Here is a 23475-nt window from a genome sequence, read left to right on the forward strand (position 1 = left end):
CATTTTGATGCTCAAATGGTTCCATATTTAGCCAGTGAGAATCCTTTCAAGCTGGCTCTGGTATCCTTGGACATGTCCCCATCATTCCTGGAACACTCACTTCCTTACCTTCTGGAGTAAGATGTTACAGTATCATCTTGTACTTTCTCTGACACAGCCATTTCTCCAAGAAGTCCTGGTTTCTTTTAGTGAAGAATATATTTAGAAACCAAGATCTAGGTGCCAGGTATGTTCACTGGAGTGTCACTGATCCCGTCTTCTCACATGTGTGCACAAAAACACACATTTTCATCTATTATTATTTCTCTATCTTGAAAACTATATGAGTTTATACCAGTAACTCCAGTTCCAAGCCAACACTACAAAGTTCATTCTAATTTTCTCTCTTCATGTTTATAACCCCTTCTAGGGCAGTGAGAAACCTGGCTCCCATTATAACAAATACTTACTTTTGATCAATATCCCTGAATGTAAGCAATATTCCATTGCTGCTGTCACTGCCATCTACATAGCCCTTTTTACCCCATTCAGGTTCTGACACCTCATGCTGGGACTGTCCCTGTACAAATGCCCTTCTCACCCTGCTCAAGCTGACGTCCCTTGTTGGGCAGTCACCATCACCATCCACTGCACAGATGCCTCCCCCTCCACCACTTGGGCTCAGATATCCTGAACGGACCTCCTTTCTGCATGGATTACCCCTCACATTCATTTGGGCTGCTCCTTCACGATGCTCTTCACTGTGTTTTAGTGACACCCAGCTCTCGGTCATGATAGCTTTACCTTGCTCAGCCCCACTTAATGGCTTTTGGACTGAATTGTTAGGGAAGGGATGGTGAAAAAGGAGGAGGACCGGTTTACATTCATTAATTGTTACAATTATAGCCTAAGAAAGCCATAGTCTTTTCTTAAGGGGCAGAGAGAGGAATGGGATTAGCAGTATAGTGGGATGGGTAAAGCTTGGACAAAGCATCTTCCAAGACAGAAACTTCAGTATTAAAGTGTATCTCTAAACTCTTTTTCCAAAACCTTTCCTGCTTAGTATTCCTTTGATTCTTAAGGCTTTGTCTTCTTAACACAATTAAGAAGACTCTAGCACATCTGGTACATAGCCCCCAATTTGCTGAATACATGAAAATAATGCATACTTCATGTCATTTGTCTGGCCTAGTTTCCCTCCATAGTAAGTATGGCTCATATCAAACATTTTACCAAAAGCAAAAAAACTTTTCTGCGCCTGTGTTAAGAGCAACCAGATAGGATTGAGAAGACAAGCTCAAGTCCTTTCTCATCCACTACCAAGCTAAGGAACCTTATTTAAGTCACTCAACTTTACTGGCCCCATCTCCTCATGGGTAATAATATACATATATACACAAAATATATATACATATGATATATACACACACTAGTATTTACTGTGTGCTAACGTCAGGCACAGCATTACATACATTGTTTCAAGCAATCCTCACATCAGTCTTATGAAAGAGACCCTTTTATTATCCTCATATTACAAATAAGGAAAAAATAAAGTTCAGAGAACTTAGATAATTTGTCCAAGATTATGCAGCAAGTGGTGGGCCCAAGATTTCCAAGCCTCAGCTATTAAACCTGATGTCATAGCATCTTAAAAACATTTTAAATTCGAGGGGTTATAGATGATTTCTAAGTTCATTCTTGTTTTAAAATTCTAATTTTAAGAAATACTTAACAGATATTAAAGTAAATGAAGTTAAAACAATGAAGCAAAAACTTTTCTAAACGTTCACTCATGCCAGCTATTATAGTAGGTACTGGGCATACAAAGTTGAGATCAGATCTTTGCCTTCAAACAACTAACATACAATCATTATACCATAATGCTGTGATAGTATTACCCACAGAATTAAAAGGAAACAGGTGTGGCTGAAACAAAGAAAGGTATTATAAGAGGTTTTCTAGAGGCAATCACACTTCAGTTTTAAAAATAAGGAGTTAGGCAGAAACATGACTTTCCAGGTAAAGCGATTAGTATGTGAGAAGGCACGGCTACCTTGAAACAGCACTGTGTAATTGGTATGATTGGAACAGGAGTAAACAAGGGGAGGGAAAAGGAAAATTAAAGACACTGAATCACAGGAACAGCTGTTTACCAATTCATAAAATTTCTTTTAAGTACATTATTTCAGACCTCATATATTTAAAAGAACACGTATCTAGTAACAAATATAATGAACCCCTTATTTATACTGGTCCAAATAATTCGTTATCAAAGAACTGCTGCCCTGTGCATAAGGCACTTGATTAATCAACATCTACATATTCTTCCTATGGAAATGACTAAGATTAACCAGCATGGCCAACATTCCTCCATTCATATATTAAAAATCTTAAATTACAAAAATGTTTACTGTGAGATATCTTATGCATATGGAATAATATATAAAACATATTTACAATTGATAGAGTGAATAGCCAAGTAACTACCACCCAGGTCAAAAAACTATTGCCAGCATCTAGAACCCATGTGTACTCTCCCATATCACAAATGGTATCTTGACTTTTGTAATTATTTCCTTGTTTTTCTTTAGTTTTACCACCTACCCATGTGTCTCTATACAGTTTTGCCTGTTTTATAAAAACATAAACTATATAAATTACTTTTTGTTTCTTACACTATGAAATTCATCCTAGTTATACCTCTAGTATATTCATTTCACTGTATTGTGCATATATACACACTAGATTAATTTACTACTGATGGACATTTAGATTATTTCCAGTTTGATGGAAACACTATTATGAATATTCCTGATGCATCTGTGTAAGACAAATGTGCAGCAACAGTGTTACTAGGTAAAGCCAAATTGTTTTCCAAAAAGATCCTACCAGTTTACCTGCCATTAGTAGCATATATGACTTACTTTTTGCTCCATATCTCACCAACATTTGGTATTGTAAGTCTCTACACATTTTTGCCATTCCTGGTGGATGTATAATGGTATTCATTGTAGTATTAATTTGAACAAATTTTCATTCACTGCTGAGTCTACCTGATATCCATATGGAAAAAAATCTTAATCTCTATATTATACCACACACAAAAATTCATTCCAGGTGCACAGTAGATCTAAATGTGAAAAGTAGACAATAATGCTTCTAGAATAGTGTTGTCCAGAACTTTCTGCAATGACAGAAGTGTTCTATAAAGCTTCATTTTCCTCTATGGTAGCTCCTAGCTTCATATGGTTATTGAACACTTCAAATATGTCTAGTGCAACTAAGGAACTGAATTTTAAATTTAACTTTTTTTTTTTTTTTTTTTGCGGTATGTGGGCCTCTCACTGTTGTGGCCTCTCCCATTGCGGAGCACAGGCTCCGGACGCACAGGCTCAGCAGCCATGGCTCACGGGCCCAGCTGCTCTGCGGCATGTGGGATCTTCCCGGACTGGGGCACGAACCCGTGTCCCCTGCATCGGCAGGTGGACTCTCAACCACTGCACCACCAGGGAAGCCCCTAAATTTAACTTTTGATTAAGGTGAACTTTATCAAAATTAAAGATTTCTGTTCGCTAAAAATACCTTATGAGAGAGTGAAAAGGCAAGCCATACTGAGGTAGAAGTTACTAGCAAAGACAACTCCTATCCATATAGAGAATCAGTACAGGTCATGAAGAAAAAGGCAGATAGTCCTACTCACCCACTTCAAAACAAAAATAGGCAGGGGCTTCCCTGGTGGCGCAGTGGTTGAGAGTACGCCTGCCGATGCAGGGGACACAGGTTCGTGCCCCGGTCCAGGAAGATCCCACGTGCCACGGAGCGGCTGGGCCCGTGAGCCATGGCCGCTGAGCCTGTGCATCCGGAACCTGTTGCTCTGCAATGGGAGAGGCCACAACAGTGAGAGGCCCGTGTACCGCAAAAAAAAAAAAAAAAAAAAAAAAAAAAAAAAGGCAGGACTTCCCTGCTGGCACAGTGGTTAAGAATCCACCTGCCAATGCAGGGGACACGGGTTCAAGCCCTGGTCCGGGAAGATCCCACAGGCCGCAGAGCAACTAAGTCCATGCGCCACAACTACTGAGCCTGTGCTCTAGAGCCCTCATGCCACAACTACTGAAGCCCGTGCATAGAGCCCATGCTCTGCAACAAGAGAAGCCTGCGCACCACAACGAAGAGTAGCCCCTGCTTGCCGCAGCTAGAGAAAGCCTACACGCAGCAACAAAGACCCAGTGCAGCCAAAAATAAATAAATAAAATTAAAAAACAATAGGCAAAAGAAACAGATTCTTCAAAAATGAGATATCAAAATGCTAATAAATATGAAAGTCATCAGGGAACCCCAAAATAAACTCATGAGATACCATCACGCATACCAGAATGGCTCAAATTAAAAGACAAAAAGACAAAGGTTAAACAATTACAAGTGTAAGCAAGAATGTGAAGCAACTGTAACTCTCATACATTGGAGTTTATTTTGGAAAACTGACATTACCTATTATTATGAACATATACTTACCCTATGGATCAGCAATTCCATTCCTAGGACCTACCCAATCAAAACATATACATGTACATACTAGAAGACAAATGTAAGAATGTTCCTAGAAGCATTATTCATAATAACCCCCAAATGGAAATAACTCAATGGCCATCAACAGTAGATGGATAAATATTATACAATCAAGAAAACAAGCTAAATTAATCTATGGTGTTAAAAGTAAAGGCAGGGAATAGGCTGGGAAATGGTTTGAGGGGAGCTTCTGTGGGGCAGGCAACGGTCTCTTTTTGAATTGGGTATGTTCACTGTGTAAATCCATTGAACTATGTACTCGTGATATATGAACTTTTCTTTATGTTTGTTATACTACAATTTTTAAAAGCTTACTAAGAATATTCTAGTGATTTTTGGCACAGACTTACCAGAGGTGGAACCTTTTTGTGTCAAATAGGGCTTTTTTGGTAGAAATCCAAATCCAATCGGCCCAAGAGAAAAGTACTGGTTTAAATATCGAAATATGATCTACTAGAGCCAAAGTTTCAAAAGCAATCATCAGGTCTTTGTCCTTCTCACCTCTCATTTCTGTTTTCTTTTGTGTGGGCTTTATTATGTCAGGCAGTCAGGCACTCATTTTCCCATATAACTCTGGAATTACTTCATCTTCACAGTCCAGAAATCTACTGGAAAACATCACTTTAAGTTATGACAAGTCTCAGAATTGGCCTATCTTGAGTCACATACCTTCCTGGAGCTGTTTCAGCCCCATCTGAAACACTGGACTAAGAGTAGTGAAGGGTACTTTCCCAAGTGAAAATCAAGGCACTATTCTCAGAAATGGGGGAGTGAATGCCAAAGAGGCAAAAACATCTGTACATCTGGGGAAGGAGAGAGAAGAAACCCTTAATTTGCAGTTTCCCCCTGAGTTACGTCAAACTTGGTTAATAAAAGTATTATGTAACAGAGCTATCACATGATCCAGCAATCCCACTCCTGGGTATATATCCAGAAAAAAAACCAAAAATTGTACTTGGAAAAGATACGTGCACCCCAATGTTCATAACACTATTTACAATAGCCAAGACATGGAAACAACTCAAGTGCCCATCAACAGGCTGGCTTAAGAAGATGTGGTATATATACACAGTGGAATATTACTCAGCCATAAAAAAGAATAAAATATTGCCATTTGCAGCAACATGGGTGTACCAAGCGAAGAACATGCTTAGTGAGTCAGAGAAAGACAAATACTGTATCACTTATATGTAGACTCTAAAAAATAATTCAAATTAATCTACATACAAAACAGAAAGACTCAAACTAGAAAACAAGCTTATGGTTTCCAAAGGGGAGAGGGAGGACAGGAGGGACAAATTAAGAGTATGGGATTAACAGATACAAACTACTGTACATAAATAAGCAACAAGGCTTTACTATATAGCACAGAGAATTACATTCAGTATCTTCTAATAACCTATAATAGAATATAATATAAAAAACTGAATCACTATGCTATATACCTGAAACACAATAATGTAAATCAATTACATTTAAATAATTTTTTAAAATATGTAACTTTTCTTATCTAAACCATCCATGCTGCTTTAAGTCTCTGAATTACTGGGAGAGGGAAATCAACAGTTTATCAGATCTCTCCACCTCCAGTTTCTTTCTCCTAGGCTTTATCCTGCATACTATAAAATGAAATCTTCCCAATATATGGCTTTAGTACGACAACCCTAACAAAGGAATCCAATTCTCTACCAAAGTTGAAGATTTTTAGCCTGTCACTCATGGTCTTCCATGATCTCACCCTCTTTCACAGTTACATTATACTACACCCCTCTGTGTACACCAAGTCAGTGCTTTTGAAGTGTTTGTCACTGTCACTGATATATTTTAAAGTATTAGGGTGTAACCGATATTTAATGTGTCTGTCAAGAGACACAGGCATTAGCTTTCTTGCTACTTTTCCTTTCTGGTTTAAAAAGTATAACAAAATGATTTATGAATGCTAAATTTGATCTTTTATATATATTTTCTTAAAGACAATATTCTTACTAAACTACATTTATCCTTCTAAAATAAGACAATGTGGTAACTCTTCATGAAGTAGGAGAGATAAAAATAGCACTTTCTTAATGGGAAGACTGTTAAGAGAACTGTTTTCTCCGTATGATTCATCCTTTTCACATGAATAAATTATTTACAGTTTATAACTTCAAATGGTTAAGTTACAAAGACTTAGTACAGAAATTTTAGTTTTATTTTGATATATAAATAGAAACTCTAATAAGATGTACTATATTTTTTAGAGTATATTACACAAGACATGTTCATAAACAGGTCACCTGGATCTTTAGGTAATTTCTTCAGGCTGAGTATCTCCATCTTTTCACCCTCAGCTAAAACTTATTTATACACATAACCAATTTACTTACTTGCTAGGGTTTCAGAAATAAAGTGATTTTTAATTTAAAAAAAAGAGGAATTACAGCATGACATGAATGACATTATTTTTCAAATAAAATATAAGCATCAATTAAATGTACAAATATATCACTATTTTTATTTTCATTTAAGTGAGTATGTTGTGGGTTAAAAAGCTTAGACAAGATGTGTGGTCTGTATTTTACACTTTAATACAAATTTTAGAACATAAAACAATATTCTCTGTTCAAATCCACATATTTTTATCTGAAACATGACATTTATAAAACAAACAGCTCCTGCAACAACAGCAACATAGAAGAGTTATTTAAATTATCTTTTAATGGTTGTAGTGGAGCCAATTTTCCTCATTAAGTACCTACAGGGATTCAGCACTCTCTTTAGGTTGCTTGAATACAACCAAGAATGTGGTATTGATAAGTAAATATTATATATTAATTTAGTTAAACATTCAAGATAAAAGGATTGACTTCTGACTTAAACCTAAACCAAAAATGAATTTTGAAAATATATTTTAAAATACCCTCCCAACCACTGTTAACACACTCCTTTATGTGTTCACTCAACATTTTCCAGGAATTATAATTTTCTGTGCTTCCATAGGTCTTCCTATTGGGGCAGTTATCAATCATCTTCTTTCTCAATATAGGTCTTTGCATTAACCCGTGCCATTTGCCGGGCCAAGTATCTGTCTCTCGCTGACATTACAGTTTCTTCGTTGCTCCGCTTTGCAAACTTGTTCACTGTCTCGTGTGGCCTCTCTTGTTCCTTGCCAGTCCCTTGGCATTTCTCTGTGATTCTGTGTTTTGCCCCCAGTGATGTTTCAGAACTAGAAGGTTTCTCTGGGTTTCTTTCTTTGTCCTTTTCCATATTTCTCATTTTATTGGCTCTTTCCTGGTTAAGAAATCTATCCTTTGTCCTAGAATTTGGGCTGCTTTCCTTTCTTTCTTGATTTCTTTCTGAAGATTGAACACTTACTTCTCGTTTTTCTCTATCTCTGTATTTATCACTGTTTTCATATCTTTCTTTCCTTGCTTTCACATGCTCTTCCTTCTCTCCTCCTTTCTCAATGTGTCGGTCATAATCATTTCGTTGTCTGTCTCTTTCTTGTTCTCTTGAGGGGTATTTCTCCCTGTCTTTCTCCCTTTTCCATTCCCTATCATTTCTTTCTCTCTGGTCTCTTCCTCTCAGTCTATCTTCTTGTTCATGCCTCTTCCAGTGTGAATCTCTGTAACTGGCCTCTCTGTACCTATGGGAATCCTTCTTTTCTTTTTGGTAATCACGGTCAGTGTAATAGCTGTCCTCCCTGGATTGTCTCTCTAGGTGCTGATCTTCCCTTTTCTCATGTCCTCTTGACTTGGAACTTTTTGTGTGGTATTTGGTACCATGCTCTCTTTCTTCACTAGATGACCGTGAGTGGGTATGACTCCTGTGATGCCTGGAGTCATTTTTTAAGGTCTCTGTGCCCTTCTCCCTTCTGCAGTTCACTTTATTATCTTCTTCCATTTCATCATCCTCACTGCTCTTAGCATCAAAGTCACTGTCTGCATCTGGGTTTTCCTCTACTTTCACAACAGTTTGGCGAACGCAGTTCTCATGAGGTGTTGTGTTTTCTGAACTTACTTCATCGGAATATCCCTTTGATTTTTCTTCTTTTATCCCAGACCTTAAGAAAAATAATGTAACAGAAAATGCTACATTATCAATTATAGTAAATAAATGAAGTGTTCATATAAAGTTCATCAGTACTTAAGTCAATACACCTACACTATATAAACCTTCTGATTATCCCAAATTCGAAAAGGTGCTGCTGTCTATTTACCTTGTAAACATCTGCAAACTAGTATTTTCTAACCATTCCGAATATTTTCAATATTGGTAGAAATGAAAAAGTAAAAATCAGCCCTTCTGTATGGACAACTAGAACCTTCAGGCAGGGGTCTGTGCAAGGTCTTCATTTTCGCCAAGCACAGACAAAGAATAATTGGGAAAAGATATATTCTGAATATAAGTACTAGTTTACAACATGAGGTTCAAGTTGTGGCTTTGTTGGATTTTTATTTTTAAAAATATTAAAAAATAGTCCTGGAAGAAGATGAAGATAAATTTTTTCACAGCAAAATAGTGATAAAATCTAATTCTAAATGTCACTAAATAATCCCTTTCATGACTGAAAGGGCACCAGCATCCTGCTCTACCCTTTGGCATCTTTTACAACAAAATGGAAATATGTGAATCTATCCAGCTATTACGAACAGTTACATTAACACTGTTTACATCACCTACATTTTCCCAGCCAATAAGCATGGTTAATTTATTTACATTACACATTTATTCTCACTAATCACTTACTCACCAAACAAAGCAACAACTATGGTTCTCTAGCAATTACTGGCAAAAGTGTCTTGGCTAAAGGACTCACTAATAGTTAGGAATTCTATTATTAAGACTCTGGGAATTGCAACTACTATATGACATTATGGAGTTTCACGGCTGGCCTCACAACAATTCCAGATGAAACTCTAATTTTTCATTCAAAAATTTCAGTCTTCAAATATGCTTTCTGAGACTCATAATTCTCACCAATTTTACAATCAAAACCTAGTAGTTGGGATGTAATCTCTTCTCTTCATCCTTAATTCCATTCTCCTGCATCTCCTCTTTCCCTAGCAACAAAGACTCAGACCCTCTTATCTGAATGTTTCTATTCCAAAAAATGATTTCCTTAGATACAAGTTTAAGACAAATTTTACCTTCAGCTATAAACTTACACCATAATCATTTCACCATCCCTATAATATTTTATAATTTTATTCAAAAATCCTCCAATCCTTACTTTCTAGACCAGTATTAACAGAAATGTCTACAGAAATGGGGAATTCCCTGACGGTCCAGTGGTTAGGACTCAGTGCTTTCACTGCCGGGGCCCAGGTTCAATCCCTGGTTGGGGAACTAAGATACCACAGGCTGTGCAGCATGGCCAGAAGAAAAAAATGTCTACAGAAATAGTAATGTCCATATATCTGTGCTGTCCAATATGGTAGCCACTAGCCAAATGTGGCAATGGAATACTTGAAATGTGACTGTTGTGACCAAAATTTTAGATTTAATATAATTTAGATTTAAACAGCTACATGTAACTAGTGGCTACATAATGGATAATGCATTTCTAAGCCCTTGATTATGTGAATCTTATGTTTTATGGAGGCTAGGTCCTATTTATGAAAAAAAATACTTCTCTTTTTGGGAGGAGATATGGGGATATATGTATATGTATAGCTGATTCACTTTGTTATAAAGCAGAAACTAACACACCACTGTAAAACAATTATACTCCAATAAAGATGTTAATATATATATATATATATATACACTTCTCTTTTTATATACTTTCTGAACATGTGTGTAGAATTAACTGTAAAATAAAAATAAACTTGAACTAAAAGTGTTTTAATTAAAAAACTGTAAATCCCTAGTTATTCATTCAATTAGGTCAGGTTTGGCTAACAACACAATATGCAATACTGCAATCCTCTACTTCCAGAGAGTTAAAATGATCCCACAACCACAAATCATGAACAGTATCTTTCTTCTAAATATTCCATATGCCACATCTCACCTGGCTTCACGAAAGCTGCATGTAGGTACTTCCTCTTCACCAACTGCTTGATTTAATAGGTGCCTATAGAATCCACTGAGATCGCTCTGCTTGGTTACATCCAAACGTGCTAAGAGAATGAAAGCAAAATTGAGAATAATATATTCAAAAAGGCAAAATGCAGTTCAGTTTCACAGGTACAGAGTATGTAACACAGTGTATGAAGTGGTGCTCTAGATGAACACATAGTACATGCTTAGACCAAGTCTTATACATTTGGTTTTCTTCCACTTAAAGTTGATAAGCACTTGCCAATTAAGCTATTTGTAAGTACACATTTTATTTAGACCTTGAGAAACGACCACGAGTAGAAAGCAATGAAGTAAAGCACTAAGGTATTCATTGGCCTCTGCCCATCTTTGTTCTTTCTTGAATTAATGTTATTCTTTTTGTAAATGCCCAGTTAATGCTCCTTGGGCAATGTTACTCTAGTTTTCTCATTCCAGGAAATATAACTAGGATTTAGATCTCAGTTTATACCGCCTTTGACAAATGTTACGCTTTCCATGCCTTGTAATCGATGTTTTTACATTTGAAATCATTTTCTAAGGCAATGACTTGTGAGAATCATAGTTTTAAGCAACAAAGTGAGATATAATTCAAAAGTTCAGTAGAAGTAATAGTTACTAAGAGTGCAACTGTGTTTTTAGTTAAAATCTCCTGTTTTATAATATACATAACATCATATATCTTGTACCCTGCATTCATATACACAAATTATGACAACATGATAATCTAAAAGTTCAGTGACGAGCAAATGGTTAACCACAGGGCAGAACTCTCCTGTTTGTTTCCTTCTACCCTCTCCCTCTTCCATTTCACCTTCAAGTGCAGCAGCCCTCTTTTCTCTTTCTTCCTCTTCAGCTCTCTCTTGCAGTTTTTTCTTATAAGCAGATGTTACAAATGCCTCTTTATCATCAAATTCTCCCTTTTCCATTTCTCGCTCTCTTTGTATTTTCTTTTCCATTCTTTTTTCCTGTTCCTTTTTTCTGATCTCAACTGCTTTTAGTAAGTTGTGAATGTACTTGGGCTAGGGGAAAAAAATAAGATTATTTAGGAAAGAGTCAAAGATAATTAACTGCTAATATTCTGTTTTTATCATGAATTTATTACTATAGAAATTCATTAAGACATAAATCCAAATAAATAGGACTGTCAACTTCTCAAAATTCAATATAAATTTACTAGCAAGATAATAAAATTCTTTTCAATAGAAATTTAAGTATAAAAACAAAAAATTATTCAAAATGGCATTTTAAAAAAATCTCAAACTAAATAGGTCATTTTCCCAGTTTTTCTCTCCCTTTTTACAAAATGGCATTGTCTTACTTCAACAGATATGTGAATAGAAAGGCTTCTGACTAATTTTTCACATTAGTTGAAATACAATCATTTAAAATAGCAGTTTCAATATCATTTTACAGCACCACTTTATCTGTAGATACTGTAAGATGTAAAGATCCTTAAACACCAGTCTGTGCTTTGTGAAAGAATAAGAGTGATAGAAAATTTGAACTTATTTCATTCAATCTCCACACCCTAACTTGTTTTTTCAAACTAAAAATACGACCATGTTACACGCAGATGATTCAGTTACCAGCTAGGAAGCAATAAAAAATTATAAGACACAAACATGAACAGGAGAAGAAGCAGTACAAAGACTTTCTTAGGAAAAACTTTCAAAACATAATCTGCAAAAGTTTTAAAGCAAAAAAACAAAATTTATAAAATTGTTAGATAATTTTCTTGCTCCTGTTAGGATACTAAATATATAGTTTCCTAGGTTCTCAATCAAATCCATACTCTCTGGAACTAGGGGCTCTTCACACTTCAAATACCTAAAAGCTTTTTCTCAGATCATTCTCATGTTGAAATAAGCATAAGATACAAAATGCAGGTCAAGGTCAAAGAAACTTTGTATTTTCAGCTACAAACCTTTCGGTCTTTTCCCAAAAGCAATTTTGGATTACTTTCTTCCTTTTTTTTCTTCATTTCATCATAAATACTGTCATATTCATATACAGTAGAATCTTCTGCAAGGGCCTTCTGGATTTCCAGTTTGGTCTTTAAAGAAAACATTGAACACGTTTCAAAAATATGAGCCAACTAACAGATACTACAAAAAGTCTAAGTAATTCTTTTGAGACAGAAACATAAATCAGAAATATATCATAAAAATTGCATCAATCACATTTTAAACTTAAAGCACTTAGCATAGAGCCTGACAAAGAGTTAAGTGTTCAGTAAACATTATTATCTATTCACTTGTACATAAACAGAATTATCTACAAAAGGACCAGGGTATGACTTAGAAACACCTAACCTTAATTTTGAGATGCCTATATTACATATTAAACTTGCATATCATTTTTACTTGTGTTACCAAATAAAATGCTCAAGTTTCAAATGGTAGGAAATACCTTTTTTTTTTTTTTGGTAATTGAAAAATACTTTACTTTTAGAGATGTCACCTTCAGAATTTAAAATAAGCAGTATATTCACTACAGAAATGACAATACAGGTAGTTTAAAAAAATTGTCTGTGATATGTTTTTCATAAAAATATTTTAATAGGGACTTCCCTACTGGCACAGTGGTTAAGAATCCACCTGCCAATGCAGGGGACACAGGTTCAATCCCTGGTCCGGGAAGATCCCACATGCCATGGAGCAACTAAGCCCGTGAGCCACAACTACTGAGCCTGCGCTCTAGAGCCTGTGCACCACAACTACTGAAGTCCACATGCCCTAGAGCCCACGCGCCACAACTACTGAGCCCATGCGCCTCAACTACTGAAGCCCGCACGCTCTAGGGCTCATGGGCCACAACTATGGAGCCCGCGTGCTGCTACTAGCCCACGCCTAGAGCCCGTGCTCTGCAACAAGAGAAGCCACCGCAGTGAGAAGCCTATGCATTGCAACGAAGAGTAGCCCCCACTTGCCACAACTAGAGAAAGCCCGTGCAGAGCAACGAAGAAGACCCAACGCAGCCAAAAAAAAAAAAAAAAACTTATTTATTTTCATTGAAGTATAACTTACATTATGATTTGACATTTGTATACACTGTGAAATGATCACCACAGTAAGTCTAGTTACCGTCTGTCATTATACAAAGTTACCACAAAAAAAAATCCCCTTGTGATAAAAACTTCTAAGATTTACTTCCCTAGCAATTTTCAAATTTGCATACAGTATTACTGACTATAGTCACCATGCTGTACATTACATCGCCATGACTTATTTACTTTATAACTTGAATTTTGTATTTCTTTTTTTAAAAGTAAATTTATTTATTTTATTTATTTTTGGCCATGTTGGGTCCTTGTTGCTGCACGGGCTTTCTCTAGTTGCAGTGAGCAGGGGCCACTCCCCGCTGCAGTGCACAGGCTTCTCACTGAGGTGGCTTCTCCCATTGCAGAGCACGGGCTCCAGGTGCGTGGGCCTCAGCAGTTGTGGCTCGCGGGCTACAGAGCACAGGCCCAGTAGTTGTGGTGTACGGGCTTAGGTGCTCTGTGGCACGTGGTATCTTCCAGGACCAGGGCTCGAACCCATGTCCCCTGCATTGGCAGGCGGACTCCCAACCACTGCGCCACCAGGGAAGCCCTGAATTTTGTATTTCTTAATCCCCTTCATTGATTTCACCAACCCCCCATCACCCTCCCCTCTGGCAACCATAAATCTTTTCTCTATGAGTTTTGTTTTGTTTGATCATTTTGTTTTTTAGATTCCACATATAAGTGACATCATATGGTATTTTTGTCTGACTTACTTCACTTAGCATGATACCCTCAAGGTCCATCCATGTTGTTGCAAATGGCAAGATTTCTTTTTTTTATGGCTGAGTAATATTCCATTTGTGTGGCATGGAATACTTTATCCATTCACCCGTCAATGGACCCTTAGGTTGTTACCATATCCTGGCTGTTATAAATAATGCTGCAATGAACACACGGGTGCATGTATCTTTTTGAATTAATATTTTCATTTTCTTTGGATAAATACACAGAGGTGGAATTGCTGGATCATATGGTAACTCTATTTTTAATTTTTGAGGAACCTCAATACAATCTTCCATACTGGCTGTACCAATTTACATTCCCACCAACAGTGTATGAGGGTTCCCTGTTCTCCACATCTTTGCCAACACTTGTTATATGTTGTCTTTTTGATAAGTCATTCTCACAGGTGTGATGTGATATCTCACTGTGATTTTGATTATTATTTCCCTGATGATTAGTGCTGTTGAACATCTTTTCAAGTGCTTGTTCGCTATCTGTATGTCTTCTCTGGAAAAATGTCTACTTAGATCTTCTGCATATTTTTTTTCTTTTTCTTAAATTAATTTTTATTGGAGTATAGTTGATTTACGTTGCGTTAGTTTCTGCTATACAGCAAAGTTTATCAGCTATACATGTATCTGCCCATTTTTAATTGGATTGTTTTTTGTTTTTGAGCTGTATGAGTTCTTTACGTATTTTGGATATCAACCCTTTATCAGATATATGACTTGCAAGCATCTTCTCATGTTCAGTAGGATGCCTTTTAATTTTGTTGATGGTTTCCTTCGCTGTGCAGAGCTTTTTAGTTTGACGTAGTTCCATTTGTTTATTTTTGCTTTTGTGCTCATTGCCTTTGGAGTCAGATGAAAAAAATATCACCAAGAATGATGTCAAGAAACTTACCACCTATTTTCTTCTGGAAGTTTTATGGTTTCAGGTCTTACATTCAAGTCTTTAACCCATTTTGAGTTAATTTTTGTGCATGCTGTACACTAGTGGTCCAGTTTCATTCTGTCACATGTGGCTGTCCAGTGTTCCTAATACTATGTGTTGAAGAGACTGTCCTTTCCCCATTGTACATTCTTCCCTCCTTTATCATAAATTGATTGACTGTATATGCATGGGTTTATTTATGGGCTCTCTATTCTGTTCCATGGCCTATGTGTCTGTTTTTATGCCAATACCATATTGTTTTGATTACTATAGCTCTGCAATATAGTTTGAAATTAGGGGGTGTGACACCTCTTGTTTTGTTGTTCTTTCTCCAGATTGCTTTGGCTAGTTGAAATCTTCATGGTTCCACACAAATTTTAGGATGGATTGTTCCATTCTATGAAAAATGCCCTTAGAATTTTGAAAGGGAATGCACTAAATCTGTACACTGCTTTGGGTAATATAAACATTTAATCAAAATTAAGTCTTCCAATTCATGAGCATGGAATCTTTCCATTTATTTTTGTCTTCTTCAATTTCTTTCATCAATGTTTTATGGTTTGCCATGTACAGGTCTTTCACCTCCTTGTCTAAATTTATTCCTAGAATTTTATTCTCTTTGATGCAACTGTAAATGAGACTGTTTTCATAATTTTTATTTTTGATAGTTCATTGATAGTATATAAAAACAACATATTTCTGTATATTAATTTTGTATCCTGCAACTTTACTGAACTCATTTATTAATTCTAACAGGTTTTTTTGGCAGAGTCTTTATAGTTTTCCATATATAAAATCATGTCATTTGCAAATATTAATAGTTTTACTTCTTCCTTTCCAATTTGGATGACTTTTATTTCTTTTTCTTGCCTAGCTGCTGTGGTTAGGACTTCCAATACTATGTTGAATATAAGTGGCAAGAGTGGGCATACTTGTCTTCTTCCTGATTTTAAGGGAAAAGGTTTCAGCTTTTCACCATTAAGTATGATGCTAGTGGTTGGCTTGTCATATATGGACTTTACTATGTTGAGGTATGCTCCATGCACATCCACTTTGTTGAGAGTTTTCATCAAAAATGTAATGTTGCATTTCAACAAATGCTTTTTCTGCATCTATTGAGATAATCATTGATTTCTGTCCTTCATTTTATTAATGTGGTATATTACATTGATTGATTTGTGGGTGTTAAACTATCCTGATATCCCTGGAATAAATCCCACTTGATTATGACATATGCTCCTTTTAATGTATTATTCAATTTGGTTTGCTAATATTTTGGTGAGGATTTTTGCATCTATGTTTATCAGGGATATTGGTCCGTAATTTCCTTTTCTTGTGGGGTCCTTGACTGGTTTTGGTATCAGAATAATGCTGCTCACATAAAATAAGTTTGGAAGAGTTCCCTCCTCTTTTTAAAAAAATTTTATTATGCAGTCTCTGCAGAGACTGTCAAAAACTGCCAGTGCCAATTATATTTCAAGTCATCATGGAAGGGTATGGGGAAAAGTTTTCAATTAGCAATATCACACCTCGGATAAACCTCATTGGCTATGATACCGCCACTGCACAAGGCCCCCCTCTTCTGTTTTCTAAAAGAGTTTGAGAAAGACTGGTATTAAATCTTCTTTAAATATTTAGTAGAATTCATCAGTGAAGCCTGGTCCTGGACTTTTGTTTGTTGGGAGTTGATTACTGATTGAACTCCTTACTAGTAATCAGTCTATTCAGATTTTCTATCTTCTCATGATTCAGTCTTGGAAGATTGTATGTTTCTAGGAATTTATCCATTTCTTCTAGGTTGTCCAATTTGTTGCCATATAATTATTCATTTTCTTACAATCCTCTGTATTTCTTTGGTATCAGTTGTAATTTCTCCTCTTTCATTTCTGATTTTATTTATTTGAGCCCTCTCTTTTTCTTAGTGAGCCTAACTAAAGGTCTGTCAATTTTATCTCTTCAAAGAACCAGCTCTTCAGTTCACTGATCTTTTCTGTTGTCTTTTTAGTGTCTACTTCTTTTTTTAAAATAAATAAATTTTATTTATTTATTTATTTATTTATTTATTTGTTTGTTTATTTTTGTCTGTGTTGGGTCTTCATTGCTGCGCGCGGGCTTTCTCTAGTTGCGGTGAGCGGGGGCTACTCTTTGTTGCGGTGCGTGGGCTTCTCATTGCAGTGGCTTCTCTTGCTGCACAGAGCATGGGCTCTAGGCATGCGGGCTTCAGCAGTTGTGGCTCACGGGCTCTAGAGCGCAGGGTCAGTAGTTGTGGCGCACAGGCTCAGTTGCTCCGCGGCATGTGGGATCTTCCCGGACCAGGGCTCGAACCTGTGTCCCCTACGTTGGCAGGTGGATTCTTAACCACTGCGCCACCAGGGAAGTCCCCTAGTGCTTATTTCTGCTCTAATTTTTACTATTGCCTTCCTTCCTCTAACTATGGGCTTCATTTGTTCTTTTCTAGTTCTTTTAGATTTCAGATTTTTGTTTCTTGAGGCAGGCCTGTATTGCTTTAAACGCCCGTCTTAGAACTGTTATTGCTATACCCCACAGATTTCGGTGTGCTGTATTTCCACTGTCTTTTGTCTCAAGGTATTTTTTATTTCTCCTTTGATATCTTCATTGCCCTACTGGCTCAGTAGCATGTTGTTTATTCTCCACATATTTGCGATTTTTCCAGTTTTCTCCTTGTAAGTTCTAGTTTCATACCACTGTGGTTGGAATGATGCTTGATATGATTTCAATACTTTTAAATTGATTAAGACTTGTGTTGTGGCCTAACATATGTTCTATCCTAGAGAATGGTCCATGAGCATTTGGGAAGAATGTGTATTCTGTTGTTTTTTGATGGAATATTCTATACCTATCTATTAAGTCCATCTGCTCTAATGTGTCGTTTAAGGCCAATGTTTCCTTATTGATTTTCTGTCTGGATGACCTACCCATTGATATAAGTGGGGTACTAAAGTCCCCTGCTATTATTGTATTGCTGTCAATTTCTCCCTTTAGGTCTGTTAATATTTGCTTTATGTATTTAGGTGCTCCTATGTTGGGTGCACAAAAATTTACAAGTGTTATATCTTTTGTTGGACTGATCCCTATATCATTATGTAACACCCATCTTTGTCTTTTATTAAAGTCTTTGTTTTAAAGTATATTTTGTCTGATATTAGTATCCCCACCTTTCTTTTAGTTTCCATTTGCATGAAATATCTTTTTCCATCCCTTCACTTTCAGTCTGTGTATGTCCCTACATCTGCGGTAAGTCTCTTGTATACAGTATATAGATGAGTCTTGTTTTTTTACCCATTCAGCCATTCTATGTCTTTTGACAGGAGAATTTGGTCCATTTACCTTTAAATTAATTATTGATATGTATGTACTTATTGCCATCTTGTTAATTGTTTTCTGGCTGCTTGTAGGTCCTCTCTGGGGAAATACTTTAACGTTCCTCCTCCCGCTTTCAGGCCATCAAAATCTTATCTAGAGTTTCAGGCCAGCTCACCTCCTACCTCTTAAACGAGGCCATCTCTTTTACCCCCAGTGAGGTCTTTCTTTTGAAGTCTGATGGCACATTCTGTACTGCAATATACAGTTCCTAAGAATACTCCTGATGTTATCACTTCCTAATTATTTCACAAATCTTAGTCTCTTGTCCCAACTTGTAAGTTCCTGAGGTACAGAGAGTACACATTTTAACTTTTTCTTTAATTGGTACATTGCCTAATGCAATGTGGAACATAAAAGTGATCCTTTTAAGTGATAGGGTGATAGTATAAATTATTCAAAGAACTGACCTGATATTCTCAGGTTTTTACATGTCAACAATTAGACTGGAATGATGTACATGCCCAATTAAAAACTTTTTTTCTGGAATATTGCTTAAGATATTAAAAAATAATTATTTTTTAAAACATTTCAACATTTACTTTAACCTCAGAAAAACAATGATTCTCCTGCCTACATGGTGAATTAGCACTGCTACTGCTGCTCCTTCCCCAAAACCAACCTGGAAAACTCAGAGGAGGAAAACATGAAATCCAAGAAATCATCACCATCACACCAACAAAAAGCAAGGGAAACAGGACACTAAATTGTTTTAAATTGATAACTTACTTTTTTGTATATTGGGAGAGCGGCAAGAGGGCATGTGTGTAGATATAGGGTATTGTTAATTAACCTAAGTCCCAAAATATATAAAGTAAAAACTGAACAGAAATCTAAGGAAAAACAGGCAAGTCCAAAACTATAATAGGGGATTTTAACATACGCCTCTCAGTAATTAAGAGACCAAAAAAATTAGTATGAATATATATGGATTCACACAACTGGCCAAAAAAAACCATTTAGAATATTTTTTCAAGCATCAAAGGAATATTTATTAAAAACTACTGGACCACACAGTTAATCTCAACACATTTTTTAAAGACATGAAACAATACAATGCATCATCTTGGAACACAAAGAAATCATGTTAAAAAACCAATAACAGGGGCCTCCCTGGTGGCGCAGTGGTTGAGAGTCCGCCTGCCGATGCAGGGGACACGGGTTCGTGCCCCGATCCCGGAGGATCCCACATGCCGCGGAGCGGCTGGGCCCGCGAGCCATGGCCGCGGAGCCTGTGTGTCCGGAGCCTGTGCTCCGCAACGGGAGAGGCCACAGCAGTGAGAGGCCCGCGTACAGCAAAAAAAAAAAAAAAATAAATAAAAAATAAATAAATAAAAAAAATAAAAAACCAATAACAAAAAGAAAACAAAAAACTCCTATATGTTTAAAAATTAAGTTCTAAATAACCCACAGATGAAAGAAGAAATCATAACAGAAATTAGAAAATATTTTGAACTGATACTTACCAAAAGTTTGTGAGATAAGCACAGCTATAGCAGTGCTTAGAGGAAAATGTATCGCTTTAAACACATTAGAAAAGAGAAAGGGCTTTTGAAAACAGCTATGCACTCATTTCAAAAAGTAAGAAAAATAACAAAATCAACCCAAAGAAAGCAGAATGAAGAAAACACTAATTTGTCAGGACAGAAAGTAATGAATGAGAAACCAAATTTATCCCACTAAATCTTGGGACTGTCAGACTTTTATATTTTTTTCAATCTGGATAATTACAGTGAAAGAAAAGGAAAATCACAGGCCAATCTCACTGACAATAAAAAAAAAAAAAAACCCAAAACTCCTTAACACTTAAAACAAAAATCCTTAATGAAATTTTAGTAAACCAAATGCAATGGAACATAAAAAGAAGAATACTCTATACCTATGTTGTGTTTATATCATTTATGTGAAGTGATCATTACTGATTTTCTAAAGTTAAATTGATCTTTACTGGTGTGAATATAGTTCATGCATGACTTTCAAAAAATAAAACACAACAAAAAAAAACCTCAAACCAAGACCAGAAAAGAACTTCCTTAGCTTGAAAACAGATATCTACCAAAGACCTACAAGAAATATTATTTTAATGATGACATATTAAAAGTTTTTCCAGTGAAATAGGGAATAAGATAATAATGTTGACAACATCAGTTCTGTGCACCTGATAGCCAGATAAAAAAACTGATGGGAGAGGAGAAGAGGGGAGAGAAGGGAAGGGGAGAAAAGAAAACAAAAGAAAAAAAAAAGAGAAAAGAAAAGAAGGACTTCCCTGGTGGCACAGTGTTTGGGAGTCGCCTGTTGATGCAGGGGACATGGGTTCGAGCCCTAGTCCAGGAGGATCCCACATGCCGTGGAGCAACTAAGCCCATGTGCCACAACTACTGAGCCTGTGCGCCACAACTGCCACTGAGGTGTGCCACGGCTACTGAGGCCCGTGCGCCCGCAGCTTGTGCTCTGTGACGGGAGAGGCCACTGCAGTGAGAGGCCTGCGCATTGCGGTGGGGGGTGCCCCCGCTCGCCGTAGCTGGAGAAAGCCTGTGCACAGCAGCGGAGTCCCAACACAGCCAAAAATAAATAAATAAATAAAAATTTTTTTAATTTAAAAAAGGAAAGAAAAGAAGAAAGGTCTAACAGATAAAGTACCCCATTTCTAAGAGTATTTTCTCTTAGATTTAGTAAATGCAATCAAGTGGTATTCTTCATGATAAAAGTTAGTTTGAGATTAAAGCAGAAGACAAGAGTTGAATCATTCAAGTGGGGAAAATAAGGTGAAAGGTAGTATAGCAGCAGCAGGCAGGTGAGAGGTAGAAGAGCTGTAGCAGCATCCCCAATTTCCAAGCAAATTATGAAAAAGTCCCACTATCAGAAGAAGTGGATTTGAACAAGCCAGAGTTGAGAATAAAATTAGATTTGGGACTTATGCTTTAAGTGAATAAGAAAAGGCAACACAAGGACTTCCCTGGTGGCACAGTGGTTGGGACTCCACGCTCCCAGTTTTGGGGGCGGCCCCGGTTCGATCCCTAGTCAGGGAGCTAGATCCCACATGCATGTTGCAACTAAGGAGCCGGGTCAATCAAATTAATTAATTAATTTTTTAAAAAGGCAGCAAAAAATGTGAAAAGAACACTAGAAAACAAGATACCTACATGACTTGGAGAAGTCACCAGACTCTCTAGAACTAATTCTCTCATCCATATAGTGAAGAAACTGAACTTGATAGTCTCTCTAAAATTCTACTGAGCTCTAAAATTCTAATTCAAAGCACTCCAGCACTTACGCTGAAGAATCAAAGTTGTTAATGTTATGTGTGTATTAAATCATTTTGAGGCTAAGTTACATGTTATATCTCATATGACACTAAGATATTATCTTAAAGTAACTAAATACATAATTCTGTGCCCATTCCCCAAGGAGGCAGTAAAACACAGTGGCTAGAAGCTTGGGCTCTGCAATTTCACTGCCTGGGTGTGAACTTGACCATTTACTAATTATGAAATCTCATGAAAGTCACATAAATCTTTTTTGCCTTCACTTCCTCAACTACAAAATAGAGATTTTAAGAGCAATTATCCTAAAATAGGACTGCTGTAAGAATTAAAGATAACTCTTAGAAAGGAGTTGCCATAATGTCTGGCTCATAGAAAGTGCTTAACAAATTTATCCTTATGCAGGATTCTAGATACACAAGGGAAAAACAGGTGTCAAAAATTAAAGAAAATGTGGAGGAAAAGGAATTAAAATGGAAAAGAAAGGTACTTTGCCATTGTTTAATTTCATTATTTTCTACTGCAGCTAAATCTAAAATACACTGGTACAGTAGTAGAAAAATTATGAAAACTCCAGGCCTAGTTCTGTAATGAGCTGTGTAATCATGAGGGGTAACATCCTTTTGAAGTTTCAAACTTCTTTATCAGGACCATGGGCAGGTTTGTGAGAATTTTAAAAAGATAATGTATGTATAAAAGTACTTGGAAATACTATACAGTATACATAAATATAAGGTGCTGGCAAGTCTACCGAAAATCACCTGATATTCCCCTTCCTTACTAGATGAATTTGAAATAATTATAAAACTGCAAAATCATTTTGGTTGTATCCTTTGTTTTTTTTTTTTAGCAAGTAAGCTCATTAGCAGGAATTATTAAACCATGTAATCCATCGTCAGACTAAGTCATCTGAAAGCAGAAATGGGTTTAATCTACAACACAGCAATAAGGAGCTAATTCTTCACTGTGTTTTTCTCCTTTAAAATTTATACAAGAAACTTGAGATCTATGTAAATCAAGAAACATCTTACACATTTTCAGAAAACAAGTGTCAAGATAAAATTTTTCCTTATACACCCTTACTCTTTTTAGTCTCAGGTACCTAGATACCAAAACTGATACTTTAAAATGTGAGCGGAGGGCCTCCCTGGTGGCGCAGTGGTTGAGAGTCCGCCTGCCGATGCAGGGGACACGAGTTCGTGCCCCGATCCCGGAGGATCCCACATGCCGCGGAGCGGCTGGGCCCGCGAGCCATGGCCGCGGGGCCTGTGTGTCCGGAGCCTGTGCTCCGCAACGGGAGAGGCCACAGCAGTGAGAGGCCCGCGTACAGCAAAAAAAAAAAAAAATGTGAGCGGAACTACTTACTTCACCAGATGCATTTAATTCACCCGATGCATTTAATTCACCCTTCTACATTACCTGTTTCATTGCTTGCTTCTTAGCAGCTTCTCTCTGAAGGCTTTCACTCACAGAGGTCTATAAAACAGGAAAACGCTGTCAGTGTTTCAACCAATTTAAAACTTCTTTTCCAGTATTCTGGTT

General features: G+C 36.7%; 1 protein-coding gene and 1 non-coding gene across 4 annotated transcripts in view; both read right to left on the minus strand.

Moving 5' to 3' along the window:
* Positions 1–7058: 7058 nt before the first annotated feature.
* The window catches only part of NSRP1 (nuclear speckle splicing regulatory protein 1), a 65483-nt gene continuing 49066 nt past the window's right edge, over positions 7059–23475 (minus strand). For all 3 annotated transcript variants that reach the window (XM_060081249.1, XM_060081251.1, XM_060081250.1), the window contains 5 exons: positions 23353–23409; positions 12515–12643; positions 11402–11609; positions 10541–10649; positions 7059–8587 (listed from right to left, as the gene is read on the minus strand). In XM_060081249.1, coding sequence (XP_059937232.1) covers positions 7546–8587; positions 10541–10649; positions 11402–11609; positions 12515–12643; positions 23353–23409 — 1545 coding nt within the window. In that variant the 3' untranslated portion in view covers positions 7059–7545. The remainder of the gene's footprint in view (positions 8588–10540; positions 10650–11401; positions 11610–12514; positions 12644–23352; positions 23410–23475) is intronic.
* Positions 16724–16863, minus strand: LOC132479409 (U4 spliceosomal RNA). Its single transcript, XR_009530527.1, has one exon. It is a non-coding gene; the product is annotated as a U4 spliceosomal RNA (small nuclear RNA).

This window comes from Mesoplodon densirostris, chromosome 18 (genome assembly GCF_025265405.1).
Source record: "Mesoplodon densirostris isolate mMesDen1 chromosome 18, mMesDen1 primary haplotype, whole genome shotgun sequence".
NCBI classification, from domain to species: domain Eukaryota; kingdom Metazoa; phylum Chordata; class Mammalia; order Artiodactyla; family Ziphiidae; genus Mesoplodon; species Mesoplodon densirostris.